This window comes from Pteropus medius, unplaced genomic scaffold (genome assembly GCF_902729225.1).
Source record: "Pteropus medius unplaced genomic scaffold, Ma_sr-lr_union100, whole genome shotgun sequence".
NCBI lineage: Eukaryota > Metazoa > Chordata > Mammalia > Chiroptera > Pteropodidae > Pteropus > Pteropus medius.
In genome coordinates, this window is record NW_024350926.1 from 4,111,881 (window position 1) to 4,135,871 (window position 23,991).

The following is a 23,991-nucleotide window of genomic DNA, read 5'->3' on the forward strand; positions in this document are numbered from 1 at the left end:
ACACATTTCCTAATTAAAATTGCAGGGAAATTGTGGGTGCTGGGAACGTAATTACTTCAGTTGGAAATGGGCCAGGATATTTAGCTAGAGCTCCTAGGATCTTTCATAACAAAAAAGCATCAGATCCTCAGATCTGAAGGGTTTTTTTATTTTTATTTTACTGTGGTTAGAACACTTTACATGAGATCTATCCTCTTAAAAAAAATGTTAAGCGTACAATACAGTGTCGTGACTATAGTACAATGTTAAGCCGCAGATCGCTAGAGCTGATTCATCTTGCTTCACCAAAAGTTTGTGCCAGTTGATCAGTAACTTCACACTCCCCTTACCCTGGCCCCTGGCAACCAGCATTCCACTCTTTGATTCTAGGAATTCAATTATTTTAGATACCTCGCGTAAGTAGAATCACGTCGTGTTTGTCTTTCTGTGGCTGGCTTATTTCACTTAGCATAAGGTCCTCAAGGTGCATCAACATTGTCATGTCTTATAAAATCTCCTTCTTTGTAAGGCCGAATAGTATTTGATTGTATGTATATATCACATTTTATTTATTAAAAATGTATATATCACATTTTTATTTATATGTATTTTATTTATGTATCTGCTGATGAACATTTAGGTCGGTTCCACATCATGGCTATCAAATCTAAATTTTTTAGAAACCACTAATCACACATCCGGTTCATTGTACAAAAAGATGGTGACTCTGATTCAGATTAAAAGGAAAGTTCATCTTTCTAAAACTTCCCAACTCCATCCCAGGCACCACCTCTTGAGTATTTGATGCTGATCTGAAGATGCGTCAATCACTAAGTCCCTTATTGTTGGAAAATTCATCACGCCGCTAAACCTGGAGTTCCTCATACGAACTTCAATAAATGGAGTTGGCTTGTACATTATACTTTCTTCTTTGTGTTCTTTTTATTCTTTCAGAATAGTTTAATAATCAAAAGAACTGCATTCAGAATCAGAGAAACCTGAGTGCAAATCCTAGTTCTATCATTTTCTAGTCGTGTGACTTTAAGGAGGTTATTTAATCCCTCTGAACCTCTTTCACCTCACAATTAAAATGAGAAAAATGTTATTGAATAGTTATCGGTTGCTAATTATTTATGGGGTTTAATCCCATTCTGTCCTCTCTATAATTCTAAGAAATCAGTATTATGTTTAACCCACCTAAACGATGAGGAAGTTAAGGCACAGAGTGGTTAAGGAATTTGCCAAGGATCCTATTCGATCCTTACAGTCCTTCAACAAGACAGATATTATCAGTATCTTCACCTGAAGGATGTGGCAACCAGGCACAGAAAGGTCAAATAATTTGCCCACACTCACACAGCTAGTGCGTGGCAAGCCTACGGTAAAATCTGGACGGGCAGACATGAGAGCTGCAGATCAAAGGCAGTCGGTGTACAGACCACTTGGCCTTGTGCCTGGAACTCAGCTGTACCAAAATATTAGAAAACAGGGCACTACTGGAAAGAACGGATTCGTTCTCTATCTTCTCTACCGCTCTCTCAGTAAGGGGGTGGTGTGTGCACTTAGGTGTGTGCCTGTATGGAAATCAAAATTTAAAATAGCGCTTCACTGCAGTATTCAGAAAGAACAACAGACTTTGAAATAGATAATCTGGGCTCGATTCGGTTCCACTCCTTATTAACTAATGACTTTGGGCAAATCACTTAATCACTAAGTCTGTTTCTTTAATTGAAACAAGCGGGTGATATTTCAACATTTCAGTAGAGTGACAGCGTAAGCATTAGATATAAAATACACATATTAAGTGCCAATCACCACACCTGAGGCAAACAAATGCCTAACTAAAGCTCCTCTCTTCACGGCCACTCTCTTCAGCAATCTCTTTAATGGCTTAAATGGGTGTGTGTCGGGGGCGGGTGCACATGCACAGTCTCAAAATTATGCAGAACAAGAAACAGTTTGTATTGGGCGGGCCAACCACACAGTGATGAGCACAAGAACACTCAGCCAAGGGAGCAAGAAGAAGCTGACCCGTAGCCCACGCCCTGATCGGAGAAAGGGTCCATTATTTTTCACACAAAGGTAACTGCTACTCTAAAAATGAAACGCCTGTGCAGCTGGACCACCCAAAAGTGTTTATAGTAATTCCGTTTTAGACTATCTTCCTAGAAGTATTTAGGGAGCCGGAGAAATTCTCCAAGAAAACTGGGTTTTGTTCATTTATAAACTTCACTGAAGTCAGGCTGCAAATACTAGCACGATTGGAATCTTGCAGCATTCCTAACCGAGTTTTTCTTGGTTGAATACAATTAAATGAGAAGCAGTGTATCAGAACTCATGGATTTAGACAATTCGAGTGTTATTTACATCAAGTTCTTACTAGTTTCAGCGTCACTATGAGTAACATCCCTGGGCAGAGGTAGATGGCAGACATTCACTCATCTCTCAAGGAAGAAAAAGAGCTGCTTGGCATGATCTAGAAGGGAAGGGAATTGAGACAAGAAACTAGCTTTTTTTCAGCATATACTAAGTGCTAGACTCTGTGCTAGGAAATACCAGAAACCTTCCCTCAAAATCAAGGTTAGAAACATTTGTTTAAATATTTGGATGCTTCACATTGGAGGTTGAGGATGGGGGAAGAGGCATCAATTTTTATTTTCTACTCTCTGCAGTATTTTAACTTTTCAGCTACACCTGTTTTACTTTAATTATGCTTACAAGCAGGTGTGATTCACATTAGCACTGTTTTTACACATGAGAAAAGTATGACTCAACAATATAAGGTCATTTTTTTTTTTTTTTGCGAGGTCACACAGCTAGAAAACGATGGCACTAGCACTTGCCTTTAAAAATAACACGATTTTTGACAAAAGAGATGGAGGAGACAGGGGAAAAGAAGTTCAAGGAATTCATTCTTGGGATCTCTGATAACTCAATAATGTAGAATACGAGGTTGTACAATAAGAAAAACAAGACTAGGGTAAAAACCTGAAGAAAGGATTTTTAAAAAATGGAACAACCATCATGGGGCATAGGAAAGGAAGCTAACTACGGCCAAGGAAATGGATTCTCAGCAAAGATGAGGGCCTGCTAAGATTGGAACTCATAAATTCGTAATGGAGCCAATCAGCACAATTATATAACTTTTGCCCAGTCACACTGGGGAGCCCGGATTCAGCCGATTCAGTATTGGCAAGACGGACGTGGTGTTAAGCAAGGGATTTAAAAGTCTTGAGGCGACTTGCAGTCTCAAAGCTAATAAACCACTGAGTCTGCTTTCCGTCCCATCTGAGAAAGCACTTAACATAAAAGGCAGATTAAAAGAAATAAACTAGCAAAGAGGAATGGAAAGAATGACAGCAGACTTCGTGAAAAGAGCACGTGGCTAGGCATACGTTTGTGTGACATGAGCAGATGCCATGTGGGAGAGGAGCCGGCTGACCCCGTGGAACCTCCACACAGCTCTGTGGTGAAACTCAGCAGAGGTGACAGGGGACAAAAGAGAAGGTGACAGTGAAAACAACAGACGTACTAGAGCTCAGAGGGACAGAAAACTGCGTCACCGTGTGCCTCCATCCGCCTCTCTGCGCCCACCTCCATCCCTGACTAAGAGCCTAGAAATTCATCAGAAAGCTCTGTTCTAGAGGGCTTGGAAGACATTTTTTAAACCAAGCTTCTACTGTAGATGTTGACAACTCAGTAAAACTTTTTCATTCTTCTATTTGGGGCACATAACCTGAGAGATGTTAGACTGAGTGTCGTCAACCTATAAAGCCCAAAATAAATAAACAAAGAAATTGACCTTTACAATCAAACGATAAAATGTAAGGCATAGAAATAAAGTAAAAAAAAAAAATTTCTAATTACATACACTTAGCGATCTATAAAGATCTTGTTCCCTAAAACATCAGATGTTATGAAAAGGGAACACTCAATACAACAAAGGAAAAAAAGTTTCCTCAAAATAAAAAATGTGCACGAAAAAGAGAGAACAAGGTTTGGAAAAATCTCTCATAGCAAAAAGAAAAACAGAATAAATTAAACACAGAGACAACCAGTCTACACGTTCTAACATCTGAATAGCAGGAATCCTGCAGAACATACAAAAAACAAAGACGAGAGAACGGACAAAGCTATGGCAGAGAAATTTCCTGGGATAAAAAAGAGACAAACATACACGTTAGATTAAGAGGGTTCAGAGAGTGCCTAATACAATGAATGAACAAACCCCTGTGCCAAGATCTCATTCGTCTGTTCATTCATTCATGCGACAAACATCACGCTTTGTTTGGGATGGTGGGGATACAACTATCATGGAGACAGCTAGTAACTGTTCTCAAGATGCTCATATTTTAGAGACAAGAGCAAAGCAAATAATTTAAAAAGATAAGTTTGGATAGGGGTTAAGTACTAAGAGGAAACTAAGAAGGCGTAATATGATAAAGAGTGAGGGGAATGAAATCTCGCTATTTGCAACAGCGTGGGTGGACCTAGAGGGCATTATGCTACGTGAAATAAGTCAGACTGAGAAAGACAAAGACCAATGATCTCACTTACATGTGGAATCTAAAGAACAAAACAAACAAACAAACAAAACAGAAACAGACTCCTAGACACAGAAAACAAACTGGGATTTGTGATGTGGGGGGAGATTGGGGGGTTCAGGGAAAAAAGGTGATAGAATTAAGATATACAAATTGGTAGTTACAAAATAGCCATGGGCATATAAAATACAGCATAGGGAACACAGTCAATAATATGGTAATAAACAAGTATAGTGCACTAGACTAATTGGGGGAGAGGGTTGCTTTGTAAATTACATAAATGTCTAACCACTATGCTATATGCCTGAAACTAATATAAAATAATATTGAGTGTCAATTGTAATAAAAGAAATTTTAAAAGAAAAAATATAGTAGATAGTAAACTTGAAAGAAAGAAAAGAATGAGGGGTCAGTGGGTTCCCTTAGATTGAGCAGAGAGAGAAAGGCTCATTGAAGAAGTGACATTAGATGGGTTCAGCCAGGACAAAATTTGAGGGAGATCATTTCTTATGTGATTTCAGAACAGCTTGAATAAAAAATATCCTAAAAATTTCCAAATAAAGTTGGCCATAGAGAAATGAGAACTGGGACTGCTATTTAATTTCTTTTTCTTTCTTTTCTTTCTTTTCTTTTTTGGATGTCTACAGCATCCAGTCTTCCTAGGTGGTCTCCCATCCAAGTACTAACCAGGCCCGCCCCTGCTTAGCTTCCGAGATCAGACAAGATCGGGCATGTTCAGGGTGGTATGGCCGTAGACAGCTATTAAATTTCTCATCAGCAACATTAAATGTTAGATTACAAATAAAGGTATGGCTTCAAAGTTCTCAGAAAAACAACCTTTTGACCTATAATTCTAAACCCACTCAAACTCTCATTTAAATGTGAGAGAATAATAAAGACACTTTAATATACTTACAGGCTCAGAAAGTTTTTCTTCCCATGTCTCCTTCCCTAGGAAGTTATCCAAAAATTTTTCTCTGGCAAAATGAGTTAACAAATAAACAAAACCTAGTGGATACAATCAAGATTTGTGAAAAGTAGTCCCAGGATATAAATTATGCCAAGAAAGCAACCAGCTCAACTGAAGCAAGGGATGGAGAGTTCCAGGAAAAAGGAGTCAATAAAACAGAAACAGTGATTGAGAACTTAAAAAAAAAAAAGCATATGGCCATGACGAAGGCCAGCAGTAGGAGAAAGAAGGAGAGGCCTCTAGAACTCAACGCAAGAAAGTTGTGGTCCAAATATGATACAATATTAAGGGATTCCCATCCCTATTCTACTTAGTATCATCCCTACTCTACTTAGTACCTTCCTTCTTCTACTCTTCTATTTCCTGGGGAAAATGAACCAAAAAAAAGCTGTGCGTAAGACCACCACACATAAAAGAGACCTCTGGTGAGATCCTAGAATGATGACAGGGGAAATAGCTAAGTCTGCAAACTGAACAGTAGGACCTAGGCCCTTCCTGCCACTACCCTTCAGCTCTAGAATAGCAGCAGTTTGGCTTAGAGTCTCTCCTGAACCCACCCCCAACACAGCCCCAGCCGAGAGACTGGAGCATCCTTCCCCTGAGGAGCTGAAGCACCTCAGAGGTAAGAGCTCAGGTTCTGACACTGAGCACCCCAATGAAAACGCCAGCTGTCCTCCCTCTAATTATCCTACAGCGAGATATACCGAATGATCTGCACTCAGACACAGAGCACCTACTTATCTTTTCAACTCTTCATCCCTCAATACTAAGAGAAAGCTAAGGATCATCAGAAATTCAAGAGAAGCTTCCAACACAATCAAGACAGGAAAATAAATAAAAAGTAGGCACTCGTGCTCCAGAGACAATTTAGGAAAGAAAAGAAATTCTAATGTTAGAGAAATAACAGAAGATATTCCATCCATGAAGCAAGAAGGCTAGAAGCAAGAAACAATCAAAAATCAAGAAAAAACTTTGGAAATTAAAAACATAATAGCCAAAATGAATAAACAAACGAACAAACAAATAAAATAAAAATATAATAGCCTCCCTCCAAAAGAATGTAATAAAAGATTGGGAAAAGAAAGTTGAAAACTCTTTCAAAAAACTAGGACAAAATATGAGTTCTTAAATAGGTAATGAAGAATAAGAAACGTAGAGGATCAAGGAAGGATAAAGAAGAGAAAAACTGATGGTGAGAAAACAACAAAATTAAAATAAAAATATATAAACAGAACTGAAGGACACAGTTTCCAGACATTAAAAGCTCACCAGTGTCCAGCAAAAAAAAAAAAAAGTCATATCATGGTGAAATTTGGGAATATCAGGAGTAAATGGAAGCTCCCAAGAAGGAAAAATGGGTCACATACAAAGGACTGGGGAAAAGGCAAGCCAGACTCCCCACGATAACATAAGAAATTAGACGACAATAAGCAAAATTTTTTAAATTCTGAGTGAAAATGATTCATCCACAATTCTTTACCCAGCCAAAAACTTGGCCATAAAACATAACAGTTACGAAAAAAGAAAAAAGAAAGAAAAAAGAAAAGGCTATTTCATGAAAAGTCTCCAAGAAAAAGTTACAGCCTTTACAGCCTTCCTGTGGCTACTGAAGGATGTGCTCTCACAAAACGAGGGAGCAAATCAAAAAAGAGGCATCTACAGAGTCCGGAAAACAAAGACTCAGTATGGAGAGAAGCTAATGGGGTTCATAGGGTACAGCCGGGCAGCACCGTGTCCCCGAATGCACTGCGTCCGGATGAGAACTGGGGGACTCGAGCTCTGACATGGATGGTTCCAGGAGCTGGGGAAATGGAGCCATGAGTCCAGCAGACAGGTGGAAATTCATACTGAGATATTTTGAGCTTCAGAGAATGAATGGGGGAAGCTAGATGCAGATGCGAAGAAAACAGAGGAGATGAAAATAAGGCAATTATTAATTCCAGGACAACCTGTGTTGTATGAAAAAGGAAACCCAATCACATCTGCCTCAGCAGCTAACAAAGCTGTCATGATCGTGACGCGAAATGTCAACAAAGGATGTGACAGCTTGCAAAGGGAAAGCTGAAGTCCTCACTTCCCAAGATGGAAAGTCGTAAGTAATGCCTCGATTTCATTAATTCGTAGAATATGCCTTAAAAGTAGAGAGGCAAATACCAGAAGAGACGACTAAAAAGAATTTTTAAATTATTACCCCTGGGCAGTAGGGTTATTCGGGAGACTACTATTTATTTGTTTTGTCGTTGGTACACCAGCCTGGAGGGCAGGGGCACAAGTCTGCCCCTGGAATACGAACACCTAAATCACATTCGTGATGACACAGCAAGGCTCTTCCAGGACACTTACCCTGTTGTGTAAGGTATGTTTATACCTCCTAGATTGATACTTTCACATCCAACAATGAACAGGGTTGAAAAACACAGTAAAGACACACCACTGCAGATCATTGCTAGTTTTGCAGATTCTCTTGCACCAAGTTTCAACTTTTTTATGATGTAGCCTCCCAGGACAATACCGACACCAGCACTGGGCACAATAATAACACCTGGAGAGAAGAAGGGGAGAGGATTAATTTGAAGTAATGTATATTTATTATTCATTTTTTAATGACTCTGTTTCTACTTATTTAGTATTTAGTTATTAGTACTAAAGTAAAGAGAAATACTGTAATCGAAATTGGCCGTTACAAAATAGTCATGGAGAGGTACTGTGCAGTACAGGGAATATAGTCAATAATATGGTAATAACCACGTATGGTGTCAGATGGGTACTAGAATTATCAAGTTGATCACTTCGTAAGTTATATAAATGTCTAATTGCTAATTATGCTGTACACCTGAAACTAATATAATATTATATGTCAACTGTAATCAAAAATTTTTTTATTATAAAAAAGAAAATAATTATTTAAAAAATACTGTAATCAATTAATCTTCAATGTGTGTGGTTTTACAGTATAATTTATTTTCAACACATATAACCAACAAAGGACTCATTTCCAGAATGAAAAAAACTTACAAAACAACTCATGAGAAAAGTAGGAAAAACTTGAATAGGTCCTTCACTAAGAGGAAATCCAGCTGATCAATAAACACAAGAAGGTGATCGGCCGCGTTACTAAGAGAGAAACACAAATTTAAACCACAATAAAATACCCTCCATGCCAATCACATCAGTAAAAAATGTAAAGTCTGACAGTACCGCATGCTGCCAAATATATGAATCAATGAGCACTCATTACACCACTGGTGGGATGTAAATTGTGACACCAACTTTGAAAAACGGTTTGACATTATCTGGTAAAGTTGAAGATATACACGCCCTGTGACAGACAATTTCATTCCTGGATCTGTACCCTGAAGAAATTCATGCACAAAGGGGCCAAAAGAAGTGTACAAGGCAGTGGAGGCATCAAAATAGCCAAAAACTGTAAATAAACCAAATGTCCGTTAATACATACATGGCATATCATTAATTCACATCATGAAATGCCTCACTACAGAAATAAAAACTCGGAAACCTAACAACGCACAACTATGTGGATGACGCACTGGTGAATGAAAGCAGCGAAACACCAGAACGTGTGGTGTGATTACCTTTGCATAAAGTTCAAGAACAGGTAAGCGATGTTGTTCGGGAATGCATATGCAGGTGGTACGGCTACGAAGAAAACCCAGAAGTAACTGTCACCAAACCCACGCAAGCTGCTGGGAGGTGGTGGGCCGTGGGGAGGGCGGGTAAGTTAGAGCGAGGCCGTCAGCGACCGTGGGAAGGAGCCACACGAGAGCACGGCGGAATTCTGAGTTGGTCTGACGGGACGAGAGCTGTCTGTTACAAGGATCATTTCTGGCCGTGAGATGGACGATGGCTTAGATGGAGTCAAAACCAGAGTCTGAGAAGTGGTGGGAGCGTAACTGCAAAGGTCCAGGAGAGCCACCGCGAGGCTCTACGCCGATGGCACAGAGGGGGACAGGGAGAGAGGAGGGACTACTGCGCCATAGCCTTCTTGTGGGACAGCCGGGTACAAAAGCCTGAGCAACAACCAGCTAGAAATGCCTCACACAGAAGCACTTGGGCCATAAGCTCAGGAAGAGCTGGGCCGAGGCGTCTATAACCTGTGGCAGAGTTCACGCCACACATAGGATGCTCCAACGAGACTGAATGAAGAAAAGCAAAGGGCCAAAACCACAGTCCTGGACAGCGCCGGTGTTAGTGGGGTATCAGAACACGATGAGCCCCCAGAGGACCAGCCGCCACAGAGGCCAGAGGAAATCTGGGAAAGATAAAAGTTTTCAGTGGGGAAAGCTTGGGCTTTGGACTCGGAAAGACCACAGTTCAAGCCCTCCCTCCATCACTTGTAGCCATGTGATCACACAGAAGCTTCCTCAACCTTCTACACCAGATTTCTTAGCTTCTTCACGGAACTCTCTACTTTTCGCGTTAGGGTGAAGATTACAGGCACTCTGTGTAGCCACAGAACACTGTATGTTGTGCGCGATATAAATCGCAGTTCCTATCATTTCGCTTGTGCCATAGAAACCAAGGAAAGACAGTTTCAAGGGGGAAATGAAGAGCGTCTAATGCCTCAGAGAAGTCGGGTGAGATAAAAAAATACATCACTTGAGGTCTTGGCAAGATCCGTTTTGAGGACATCATGACCGACTACTCAGCCCAGGCTGGAAAAGGCGGAGGAGTCAGTCATGGATATTTAGAGACTGGAACCAGACTGCCTTTCGAGAACTTTGGCTTTAAAAAGAAGAAGGGCTATGAGTCCATAGTTAGGGTGGGGGCCAAGGTAGAGCTGGAGCTTGGAGAGTTATTTTGTTTGTTTGCTAAGCTGTGAAGCGAACTTAGCTATATTTATATACAATACTGACAAAAATAGACTAAAAAGGAGTGGGAGGCAGGACGTAGAGGAAAGATGACCATGCAAGATCCTTGAGAAGCCAGGAGAACAGAGGATTCCTAGCACGGGTGATCGGATGCCCCTCCCGCTGGACCGGGGAGAAAGATGGGGAGTGAGAGCGACAGGGGACTCACTGGGTGGGCGGCAGCTCCAGAAATAATAGCTTTTTTCCTATGCCTTTTTCCTTTAGAATTGATAAAATGCTATCGATTTATTTTTTTATAGCTCTGGTTTTTGTTTTTGTGGGTTTTTTTTCCCTGCATAATTGAAAATAAAAGTAACTCGGAGGGAAAGGATCCTGAGATCTATAAATACGGCCAAGGTTCAGGATAGCCATTGTAGGAGAGTGAAGACAGTGCCAAAGAAGAATGTGTAAGAGGCCCGACAAGTGAGGAGGCCTGCGGGCCCAGACGCCGCCGGATCCCAGAAGCCTGAGGCTGCGTCGGCCGCGCGGTTGGAAGGCTTGCTCCAGCACGTTCGGCAATCTACGTGAAGGAGCAGAGAAGCAGCGTTGGATTTATCTCAGGTCTGAGCTCTGCCTGGCAACCAGCATTCATCTCGCGCTCGGACCGTAGTCCTGATGTTAGAAAGCCCGTAATGGCCCTCGCACAGATGAGGAAATTGATGGCTCGGAGCAGGGGCCAGCCCGACAGAGAACTCCATTTCATTTGGGGAGGGAGACCCCAAATGAAAATCCAGGTCGCTGATTCCCAGCCCAGTGCTCTTTCCGCATCAACACAGCAGCTTCCTGGAACCAAAGGGTCCCTGGAATCTTTTAGGTAAATTGTGCAGAGCCCTGGGCTTCGAGGAGCTGGTTAATAAAGGATCCTCCTCGTTACAGAAATGGACACATGCTGTCAATATGATTGAAGAGGCAAAGTTTTACCTTTAGAATGAAAACGGTCCATTAATAGAACGCCTCTTCCAAATGAACAATTTACGGAGTGACAGGTACTATGCCAGTCCTCCAGGATAATGACAAGACAAATCCCCACGCTCATAGCTGAGTCATAACTTAAAAGCCGTATAATTTATTTGACTATGCATCCTAATTAGTATTCAGTTCTTAAAAACAGGAAATTTGTCATCAGTAAATATGAGGTTACATCAAACAGAGTGAAGACCCATTTAAATGTCCTCCTGCTATCTCCTGTCATTTAAATCTCAGTACACTACCAAAACAGAAAGGTTCTTACTATGCATTCAGGCTCATCTATTCATCACCCCACTCTCCAGCTTAAGTAAGAGACTCAAATGTTCTCTCGCTGGAATTTTAGGCATATGGGATGCATAGGGAAGATTTGGAGCTGGGGAGCAAAGGATATGGGGTGTGACGACAGAGCCTTCTCACTGCCCCGTCAAAGCTCCTAACGCTGGGAAATCAGCTACGGTAGTCTAGGGTTAGCTTAAGGAGAATGTGGAAGGGCTGGAAGTCAGCTTCTCCACCTACCACCACACCACCATCTAGCTGCCCCGCCCAACTCCCACACACTGTGTGCGGATGAGAATAGTATCTTCCTCATAGATTGTTCGAATTAGATGACTGATTATGAAGCTCTTAAAACATAGTATGCACTCAACAGACATCAGCAACCATGAGCGTAACTAGCAGTGGCATCTGCCTAATATTAGTGAGTTTGACATTTGCACAACTAAATATATTGGAATTACAACTAGGCAAATTTCTATATGCTATTTAATCTATAGGACTAAATTTAAGCTATGATAATGGTCAAACAGAAACCTCTACGTTCTTTAATATATAAGTGTTTGATATTTAGCTACTATGTGGTCTTAAACATATAAACCTGTTAGCTACTTAGCTGCCCTTGTGTGTGTGTCTGAATCCAAAGAAATCAGTGCCGCATTCATTAAGGGTGGAGATTCCCACGCTTCATCGAAGGTCTGAGCACATCATACTGCCTTGGAAATCTTTTATCTCCTTATCTATGCAGATTGACGTGTCGCTTGTTCCACTTCCTCTCCTCCTCTTATGTCAAGTGCTATTATCCCATAACACTCGATTCTGAAGATTTTACTCTGGGTCACAATCTCGCTCGCCCTTATACTGTGGCTGCATGGAGTCAAAAGGTCTATGTGAAAAATGATATTCAGTGAATTACCAAATAGTAAAGCTACTGGAGGAATTTTTCCTCTTCAATGTTTGTCAATATATGGACACTATCTATATTGCAAAGAGGCACATAAAATATACCTAAGCTTAAGGTATGATTCGAGCACAAGAAAACCTTGAAATGAAGGAGAGGAAGACAAAATTAGGTGATTCAAGAATGTTTTAAGTTCAGGGAACATCGACTGTGCCGCTGCTGTTGCTATTGTTAAGAACGAAAACACACTCTCTTGGTACGTTGTCAAGAGACCAGCTGTCAGGAGGCCGACTGTGTTCACCTCTCTGTCTTGACTGCTAGATCATTAGGTTCCAGTACATGGCAGGGACTAGATCATTATTATCTTCATACCTTTCTAGCACTTACCAGGGCCTGGCGAATGTAGAACTGAATGTACTAATTTTGTTATTTAGAATCGATGATATAAAACCTTCCAATGACTTATTCATTCATTTCATTTTCGCTTATTCTTTGAACTAAAGCTATATCTCATTTTACAAACAGGAAATCTAAGATCTAATTTGGGGTTAAAACAACTTACTAAAATCAATTTAAAACTGGCAGGAATTAAAGATCTGGATGGATGCCTGAATAATCTCACTGTTTATCGAAATTCTGAATTGAACATTAGCGAAAGCTTAACTGCCAATCTGCTAAGGGTGGCAAAGCGCGTAATGTCTGATGTCCCCTGATGCCTCTTCTCTATCCCGACATCGCAATGGTGTAGAATGTCCTGTGGTGAATTAAGTTCATACAGACAGAGTCTCAGAATCTTAGGGGTCCTTATGCGCTTCTCTCTAAATTCACTGACTCTGTGTATTCCACATCCAACGTGTTCCTTAGTTAAGTTAAAAATAAACGACTTGCAAAAGCAAGACTGAATCAATAAGGAACATCACTGCAAGCCATTACTGACTCCCAGGGTCAGCTGCCACTTCTGGGGAAGGAGGCTAGGCCCGGGGGAGGGGAGGAGAGAGCAGAAGGAGCATCTGGAAAAGAAGGAAGCGACCATTCATTCTCACTCTCGCGCATATTATTCCCATTCCCATCCTCTTCCCCCTCCCCCGCCCTCTCCTTCTTTCCCACTTTCTTTACACACACACACACACACACACACACACACTGCAGCTTTTATGTGAATAGCAGACCTTGTGGTAACTACTCTCTTCTAATTCTCAAAATGTGAAGGACTTTGAGTCGCTCTGAAATCAGAACGTGTCCTGCATTTGACAGTATCTCAGCCCTGTGTCACAGTCTAATTAGAAGCATTTCTCTTTCATCGGAACTCAGAATCATGGTGCATCTTACAAAGAAGAGTGCCGGAGACGGGCACTCGGCCTTCTTTCCCTATCGCAGATGAGGAAACCCCCAATGAGTGGCACAGCAGGGCAACGAACTCGGGTTTATTCAACTTTCCTAAAGACGATGCTTCTAACCTTATGACACGACACTGTTTTCCCATCATCAGGGTAAGTTATTTTACCCCTTTGAGCTCCCACTTTCCCTTGCTAACATTTTCCAGAAGAAAATAAATATCAATTACTGTCAGAGGGGAACAAAAGAAGAGACTATTTTAAAAATTCAAACCTCGAAGCTAGCAAATTTGAAATGGTCCAAGAATAGACAGTATAATAAGTACACATTTTCACTAACCATATATAAATCCATGAAGTAGCACAGCAACACGATACATCTTTTACTCTTTCATAGTCTCCATATTAGCCTTGTGAAAAGTCTTAACAAATCCCTTCACAAACAATGAACAAGGTATGTCATTAGAATTAATTTATGGTAACTTTTTCATAATTCAGTGGCTGTTTTAGGACAGAGAACAGACTATTTCCTGAAATCCACATTATTTCACAGCACGACATTAAGTCAAATTGCAAAGGAGGAGTAGCAAAGTGTAGACACAGGCCGTGTTGACCCGACTCGGAAAGGCAGCCCACGCGTGGTGAGCTGAACAGCGCGTGCCACAGTCAAAGCCCCCGGGGCCTGAAGAGAAGCCTATGGGCCAAGTGGAAGAATTTATAGGGCGTTCTGTAAGGAATTTTCCTGAGGCAGATGAGCTGGCAGTGCAGCTAGCCTGCTGCAGACAGCCTGTCTCAAGCTGTGTCCTCCCATAGCCTTTTCAATTAGAAGACATCGAGCCTGAAGAAGACCCCCTTCCGGCCACAGCTTCCTCTGCTAGGCACCCGATGACAGCCACAGAGCGGCTCACACAGGACCACTTTGCAGCCAATCAGCAGAGAATGCTTGAAACTTCCAGCATGGCCTAACTGAAATTATTAATCAAGGCTTTCAAAGGAATTACACCCTTGCAAAAACCTTAGCCTCCCTGACTTAGCATGGAAATAGCAATAGAAAGCTCATGTTTAATTTCCACTTGGACGAGTGGGTCTAATTCACCCAGAATGACACTTTCCTCAACTCTGCCAACACAAGGAAACACTCACTGGGCAGCGGGAGAGAAATCTAAGAACCCCAGCCTCGGGGAGTCAAGGTCTTGGGATCACCTCAGCAAAGGTAATAAAAAGGTACGTTCGATAGAGAAAACAAACACACTTTTCATTTTAGGTTTCTGCAAAGCTCTGGCTGAAGTAATACAGAAAAGCTAATGCCGGGCTGTCATGAAAAGGATTCACAAATCATGTCAAATGAATATTTCATCCTTTATGGCTTAGAAACCTAAAAGAGTTTTCTGCATCCAGGCACCAAAACCACAGAGGACACAAACAACGTGAAACAATGAAATGCAAAAATCAGAGCGTTTACTTCCGTTTTTTCAACTGGCCTTGGGAGAAACTTAAGGTGAAACAGCAAAAGCTTGAAACAAGTTACTGTAGAAGGGGAGGGAAAAGCCTTTTGTAGAAGAAATCTTACAGGAGACTAATAGGATCGTATGAACTTTTTAGCTATCAAAATAAGCTTCAAACAAAGACCCTGGTATAAAGTTAAGGGACTTGGTTTCCATTCAGAGAGGCGAGGCTACGGGAGGGCTGGGCCGAAGGCAAAACCCTCTGGGGCGCCCCCTCGGGCAAGATCCACGTTCCATTGGCAGTTTTCAGCTTCTCTCCTTTCTGTGTCTTCCAATTCAGCAGCTCTGTTTCCCCGCCCCCCCCACCCTACTCCATCTCCAACTGAGACAGCTGGCCTCACTGCTCCCACCAACAGCCGAGCCGCACAAATCCACTAATCCCACAAAGTTGTCCTTCCCCTGGAGGAAGCAAGCACATTTTTAAAACTCTATTTATCTGAAAAAAAAAAAAAATTGAAACAAACTTCTACACAGGTAAGCTGTACTTGTTAGAATGTCGTTGTCCCCTCAGGGCCAGACGAAAATTTGGCTCGTTAAAAACCGTGTTAATTCTGCCAAGTTTATAGGGAGGATCGGAGAGCCATTTAATAAACATAGTCAACTCGCTTATCAAATGCGCTGTTTCTTTTTCTTTTTTCTTTTTTGACAGCTTCATAGAGCTATAATTTATATATCATACACTTACCTACTTGAATAAGTGTACAATTAATTCAATGTTTTTTAGTATATTTTAATCTTCGATCATTTCCGTAGTGGTTGGGCTGAAGTTCATTTTGTGTTATTTACAATTGGTATGTCAAGTATTACTCAGGAAACTTACAAAAATGTATAATTTTTAAAACATATATTTAATCTAACAGAAAACATTTATTGAGCATCTACGACATTTTGGACCCTGTATTGCCTCTGGAGATACACAGTGAATAAAGCTGACAAAAATTCCTACCCATGTTGACTGTATAATCTACTGTGGGGAAAACAGACAATAAACAATAAATCAATAACTAAGCAGATCATACTAAATGTTAGAAAATGAAAAGCACTAGGGAGAAAAATGTTCAACCTAGCGAGCACAATCAGGAGTTCTGGGAGAGGGGCTTCCATTTTCAAATAGGGTTTACTGGTTTTGTTATTAAAAGGCCATTTGAGAAAAACTTGGAGGAAAGGGAGTGATATCTCGGTTATACATTGTTTTCATCTATCCACTAAAGTGAGTTTACTGAGAGCCAAGATTATTAAAGGGCAGGACCTTTAATAACTAGAAGGAAATTAAAAATTAATCAACCTTCCTTGCTCTCTGAAAGAGACAGCATAAGCCAGAAAAACTAAGAACTTTTCGAAAAGACAGAAGCGGGATGGAAATCTTAGCCAGGATGCTACATACTGCACTTTTTACCTGAAGATGTTGTTTTATTTTCAAAAAACCAGCATAATTCCACCAGATAATAAAATGCACAAAATGAGTCTTAGGAATGAAAATGTACTCTTAATAACCTAACAGTTCGAATAGTTTTGGAAGACACCAAACTTACCGTCGATGGGAACCTAGGTTTAAGAAATCCATTAATCAATCAACTTTATAAAAAGTAGCCCTGAGCAGAGAGCATTAGAAAAGGAACAGGTGACATGGCTCCCGTGTGCCTTCCTAATGAATAACAAGCTCCAACAACTGATCTGTCTCTGCCTCTCTCAGCAAAATGCCAACGGTCTCCTTCCTGCGTTGTTCGAACTTGTCTATTCTTGGTTTTGAATAGTAAAATCACACGTTTTCAAATAAAACTTTTCTTTGGAAGACAATAATATACCTTGAAAAGCTAAAAGAATAAGAAAATGCAATAAATATGTTAAATTTCACCCCGAATGACACGTGAACCAGCAAAGGAAAAAAAGACAGGGTAGTGATAGTCGGTGTAATGTACCTCATGACTAACAGCCACGGGCTCCTCTCACAGTGTGATGGTCACCAGTTCACTGTCAACAACAGACATTATTACGCTAGGAGGGGTTTACCAAGATCAAAGATGTCCTTGCATCTTTTCATCGTTTTACTGTCCCCGAAATGAAGGATATGCAAGATACATGTCAAATAATGTAGTTTTTTTACTCAAAGCTAGAGAGAGAAGTAGCTGACATCTTAGACAACTGGGCTGGAACCAAAAGCGACCATTATAAGATATGGAAGCGAATGGAATGAAAAGGAAGGCAATTTAACAGGCACAACTCACGCTTCAGCCCGTCGAGCAAGAAAGAACTTTTAGTATCTACTGACATGCGTTTTAGTGTTTACTAACACTTTCAAAATTATTCTGACATCATATGTAATTATCTGGGTTTTTTATTTGTTTGCTATTCTAGAATCGGAATTTGGAGGGAGCTGAGGCAGAGATTGCTATTTATCCCCAATGACTACCTTTTTTTCTTCTAGAGGAGGAGTCAACAAGTTTTATTTCGTTTTTTATAAAGGGCCAGATCAGAAGTATTTTCCACTTTATAGGCCAGACAGTTCCCGTAACAACTATTTGTTGTAGTCATGGACTTGTGTAAACAAATGGGCATGACTGTGTTTCCAGGAATATTTACAATAATAAGCAGCAGGCTAAATTTGGCCCAAGACCTCTATTCTAGAGTAATAACTTGGCTATGACTACCTGGATTACAGACTACATTTCCCAGACTCCCTTACAACTAGATGTGGCCATGTGGTAAGATCTGGCCAATACGATATAGGCAAAAGTCGTGCATCCATCCATGCTTTTCTTCCCCTCTCCTACCTTGGAATGCAGAGATGATAGCAGGACTTCTCCTTTGGACCACAAGGACAAGAGTCCCTGATGGAGCAGAAACAGTCATGTGCTGCCTATGTCCATATATTTTGTGAGGAAGGAATAATCTATACTGCTTAAACCTCAGTTGGAGTCTCTGATATTCTCAAAAAAAAAAAAAATGTAATCCTAAATTAACACAGAAGCTCAGAGATCATCTCTGTAACTCTCTTAACTTATAGATGCCCCCTCCCTCCAAAAAATGAGGCCCATAAAAGATGCATGGCTTGACTTGGATCATTGGCTTGTTAGCCATTGGCTAACAATGGCTAGGCCGCAGCAAGGCCGAGACTCTAAGTGTTCTAAATCTAAATCCAATGGCTTTCTTACATTTATATGAGACTAACACTTCCATGATTATGATCGATCCTTCCAAATTCTATTTATTTCAAAAAGGGAAATGTTTTAGACTAATTTTCCACTCAAAGCAGCAGAAAACTCCTCAAAATTCTTTTCAAAGACTCTTACCTATTATTGTCTCGAATCACGAGGAGCACACCAATAAATAAATACTATGATTAAAGGTTAAACTTTAGAGCAAGCTGACTTCAACTGTAACCAAAATTAGCAGCAAGAACCTAAAATCATATGAGGAAAATAAGCCTTGATAGTTTTTTCGAAGTACATGCATATCAATTACTTAATTGAGCGATGCAACAGCTCTGTGAACAGGTATTATCTGATTATACAGACAAGGAAATGGACTTTGGGAAAATGAAAAGACAATATAATCATCAAGACAAATGCGTAGAGGGCTTTAAGTCTTAAAGCCCTTGCACTTGCTCTTACCTCATGAGATGTGTTACTGTTTATCCCCGTTTTCCACAAAATTTAACATGAAGGAAAGTAAGACACGTGAATGATTCACCAAGCTAACAGTGCAGAGCCAGGACACAAATCTGATTTCTAAGCCAGAATTCTTCCAGATCTGAGATGAGAAATCCGCTACCTGAATTCCAAATCTGTTGTTCCTGCTAAAGCTGAAACCTAGTCCAACTCTTACTTAAGTTTTTAATTAGTTACACTGTCAGCTAAAACAAACTCAAACCTTCAATACAAAAAGGCTGAAACTTGTTAACATATGTGGTGTGTGTGTAAATGTGTGTATGTATGTATCGTGTATATTTCTGATAGCCAATATTTTGTTCACTTATTCCTTACATCCCTCAAAAGAAAGTATTTGATAGAGGAGGTTGATATTTTAAAAAACACATGAACAGGATTATGAATCAACAGAAAAGGTAACTAAGAAAAATTACATAATCCCTTTCTTTGATATTCCCTCTCTCCCCCAAAATGAGATAGGTACTCAGTTGTTTAGGACAATTTCAATTTGCTTTTTAGAAACAGGAGCATATGCCAAGTGACTAAAATAATATCACAGGATATGAGTATCTATTTGATTAAGTGGAACCCCATCAAATAATAATCCCATTGCAACTAACAGAATTGTAGCAGTCTTTCTTTTAAAAAATGAGTTCCTACATTTTCTGTTTATTACTGGATGATCTAAAAATTCTTCCCCTAGAGACTCAAAGCTCTCCATAATATAAAACCAATCCACACTATTTCTTCAATTTTATTTTCTCTATTAAAACTCTTTCATTCATCTTCATATACTCCATAATGTCCATGAGAGTACTTTGCTAAATAGTAGGCACTCAGGAACCACTCAGTGAATTGAGGGAATGGACACAGTATCCCTAGGTTATGACCTTGGTCAGGCTCACAGCGCACAGCATAGAGCAAAATTCTCCACGGGACAGACAGTTTATATTAACACAAAATTTCTACTGGTACCTTGTTCCAAGATTCTTGGGAATCTGATCTAATGACGAATTAGATTTATCTATTATTAGTCGTCAGCACTGGGAATAGATCTGATGCCTCTGTAATACTTAAGACAACTTGTAAAGTAGTTTTCTTAAATATTTTAAACATTCACCCTAAAAATCTTCAATTAGTGCGCAGAATGTTTTGCTCAGCAAAGTTAATGTCGACTACTCTTTTCAAATAAACAAAAGCTTTAAGTACAAATTGAAATATATATATATGAAATTTCATATATATATATATGAAATTGAGTTTGCTGATATATATGAAATATATATATATGAAATTTCATATATATATATATGAAATCTGTATCTCATAACTACAACTACGAACCCATTGATTACATGAATAACTGCCTCTGAGAGCAAGGCTGAACTAGGAACAAAGAGAAACTTGGAATGTCATGAATACAGACATTCTACTGGAAAATTTTCCCAAACGATATGGACATTTACACGACTGTCCTTCTCTGCTTCATTTCTCAGTGATTCCGCCAAGCTCAATTGCATTTCCAAAAGGGTTTGGTATTTACACAGAAGGTATTTTGAACAAATTTAAGGAAGATGTTACAAAATAATACTGAACTATTCTATATAAAACAATTATACACAAATTGTTCCTTGTACAGGTAAGATAACTGTACACCTATAATGTTTCTAAATATTCACTCTAACAAAAAAACCAACATAAATTACATTCATCTCTATTCAAAGAAAGATATGGAAAAATTTTCAATACAATGATTCGAAAAAAATTAACTATTTGTCTGAAATCCAATTGATCTAGCAGTAACAAATCCAAATGTTCTGTCCTCTGGCCAATGGAAAGATGCCACAAGGGGAACTTGAGCCTGACAGCAAAGCAAATGTGGTCCATCGTGAGATGGCTCAGGTTGCAAAAGGACATTATTGCAACTTCTAATGATGTCTAAGCACATGTCTCATTATTTAGTTGGAAAGAGTAAGGTACTTCCTGCCTGTGTGTGTGGTAATAACCATATCCTGGCCATAATTAAGGGCCAAGGTATTTATTAGCTCTCGACATGATTTTTATAAGTCAACAGAAAGCATCTCTGAGGAAACGAGAGATGGTAGCATGAGCTGGGAGTCAAAACGTTTCATCTCCAGCCCCAATACGCTGCTACTAATGAGGCCATGGATCCTTTAAGTGGTGCTGATACCTTTACTTACCTATCTATAAACCTGGGATAATATGACACTCCATCCCCTCCTTTCCTCCCTTCCTCATCTCTTTCAATAATAATCCTGATTCTGCTGCCTCATTATGGAAGATGGAGTATTTGATGAATAGAAAGGAAAGCCAGGGTCATTCTCGTTAAAAATTAATATTTGTGTTGTTCTTTACACTAATAATAAGTAATGTTTAACTTTTTAAAACTTCAACAGCCCTGTCAAATGAATGTGATTACACCATTTCACAGCTGGTAAAACTGAGGTTGGAGAGATTACTTAACTCACCCAAGATTATATAGTGAACAAATGGCAGAGGCAGATCTTCGTCCCAGACCTTCTGAGTTCAAAATCCATCACCTTCCTCCTATAAGATATTGGCTCACTACAAAGCAGGTAGGGATCACCTCTCTTAAACAGAATATGTACCTACTAAAATGAGACCGTGCCTGGTGAAAAGTTTCCCAATTCTCAAAAGGAGAAATTTAATCATCGAGCTACCTTACTCCATGATAGTCCCTTCAAAAAAAGCAAAAAGTTAAGCAATTCTACCTCATTCTATCATATGCACCAAAGGAGAATAAAGAATCCATATGGACATATTATATTTAAACTGCCAAGAAAAAGTATTACACATATCCAAAGTAAATGGTAAGACAAATGCGTAACCTGAATGCCTAGAAAAAGAAGTTGCTCACAAAAATCAAAGGATTTTGCAGGGCTGGCGAGGGGAGGGGAGGGGATGCGGGTGCAATGTGTGTTAGCTGATCTTTGCTGAAAGGTCATCTAATTCAATCAATCCCTCATTTCAAAGATGAGACTGAGGGACAGAGAGATAAATGTTTACATTCCTTCATTCATCAGCTCTGCTGGGTGTTCTGTGGATGCTGATTTAACAAAGCACACAATGCACTTAGCAGCAGAAATGCTCTTACATCTGCTCCTGACATTCATTCTTTCCCCTGGGTTTTAAGTGCTTTTGAAAAGCTCCCTAATCTTTCTCAACTCAACTTTTATATGTAAACAAATCCTGCTCTCTGAACACAGTATAGTATTTGTGACGACTAAAGCTCTCGAGGGGCAATAAATGTGAATGGAGAAATCTGTGGAAAACAGCTGAATGGCCTCCGAGCCTGGAAAATCCCTTATAAGTGATGTTTCTGTGTGTGTGTGTGTGTGTGTGTGTGTCTGTGTGTCTTGATGTGTGTCTGTGTGTCTGTGTGTGTGTGCGAGCATGGGAAACATATCTCCAACATAAGGACTATGCCATTAATCACCAAAGATGAGTGAAACAGAACTATTTTATTTAATTCAGAGATTTGGTCAACTGAAATTTCACTGCACCGTGCTCAAAATATAAAATTAAAAACACTTAAAATGTCTTCCTCCTGCCCCCAAGAGTTTTGAAAAATAGACATATTTGATGCTGAAAAATAAACAGAGAATAAATAAATCAGAGATATAAAGATTTAACCCTAGCTCAACACTGACTCAGCTGAAGCCAGTTCCAACTGTTTTTTTATCATTTTCATTACGTCTCAAGCCTCCTTCGGTTCCGTTGAAACAATCCCTCAGCCCTTCATATTAGTTTCAAGCCTTCTCTTTCTTTTTCCTACTTTGTTAGCCACACTTTCTCTTCTTATTCTTTGAATCTATTTCCCTCAGTCCTCTTGCCTATGATTCCACGTGTCCTAAGTCCTGGCTTCGCTCTTCCGCCTCAGACTCCTTTTCCTGAGAGTGTCTCACCGAGTGGGCATTGCAGTTATCACTAACAGCTCCTTCTCAACCACTGTGCTAACACGTCCCCTCTATTCCCTCACTTAATCCTCACAACCTCTCACTCCCGGAAAGGTAAATGATCTTGCCCAGGGACTCAGGCAGCCTGTTACTATACTATACTATGCTATGCTATGCTATACTACACTGCACTGTACTATACTATACTATGCTATGCTATGCTACGCTACGCTACACTACGCTATACTACACCACACCACACTACACTACACTACACCATACTATGCTGTACTGTACTATAAGGTCTTTGAGGGTGACATCCCAATATGTTCTTGTCATGGCTTTTCCAGCACTTGGCCAAGTGCCAGACCCATAGCAGAAGCTTTATAAATATTTATAGATGGATGGATGGATGGATAAAAAGAAAGAGTAAGAATTTAAAAAAGATGTGTCTCCTGCAAAACTAATTCTCTTAACTACCATACTGTATGTCTTACCCAATATGTGAAAAGTTGGAGGGGAGAGAATTAGTGAAATAAAAATTCTAAAATGTTAGCAGCTTCTCTGAGGACCGGCTCCATCCACATATGTTATGGGCCTGTATTATGAATCTCTGGGTGTACGGTTTGCAAAATTGTTCTATACACCTCGGTTTCATCGACTCTCCGCTGCACAGAGTAGGAGCCCCCACAGCAGCGCTGGAGGGAGGGCTCCGGATGATGCACAGAAGCCCCTCCATCACCGCGCCTAGCTCAGGGTGGAAGCCCAGGGAAGGTCACCCGCCTTCGCCGTCATGGCACAGGCCCATCCTGAAGGAGACTCAAGTTTGATTTGAGTCCCAAAAGCTATATGGAGTTTTCAAAGTGCTTTCAGAAAGATTCTCTCTCTTGATCTTTCTAACAATCTGATGGTAAATGCTACACCGTGGGGCTGGGGAAGGACTGAGTATCACGTGACCGATACCCCCATGAGTGCTTGGTCTCTCTCCCTTCTCCAGAATCGGCGTCTCTGCCAGGACAAAGGCATAGTGACAGTGGAGCGATTAAACTAAATAGTTAAAAAG

The 23,991-nt window shown here is 40.2% G+C and overlaps 1 protein-coding gene and 1 pseudogene across 3 annotated transcripts in view; both read right to left on the reverse strand.

Moving 5' to 3' along the window:
* The window catches only part of SLCO5A1 (solute carrier organic anion transporter family member 5A1), a 108,874-nt gene that overhangs the window by 14,425 nt on the left and 70,458 nt on the right, over positions 1–23,991 (reverse strand). For all 3 annotated transcript variants that reach the window (XM_039841827.1, XM_039841823.1, XM_039841824.1), the window contains one exon: positions 7,837–8,035. In XM_039841827.1, coding sequence (XP_039697761.1) covers positions 7,837–8,035 — 199 coding nt within the window. The remainder of the gene's footprint in view (positions 1–7,836; positions 8,036–23,991) is intronic.
* On the reverse strand, positions 5,162–5,280 carry LOC120585634 (uncharacterized; annotated as a pseudogene).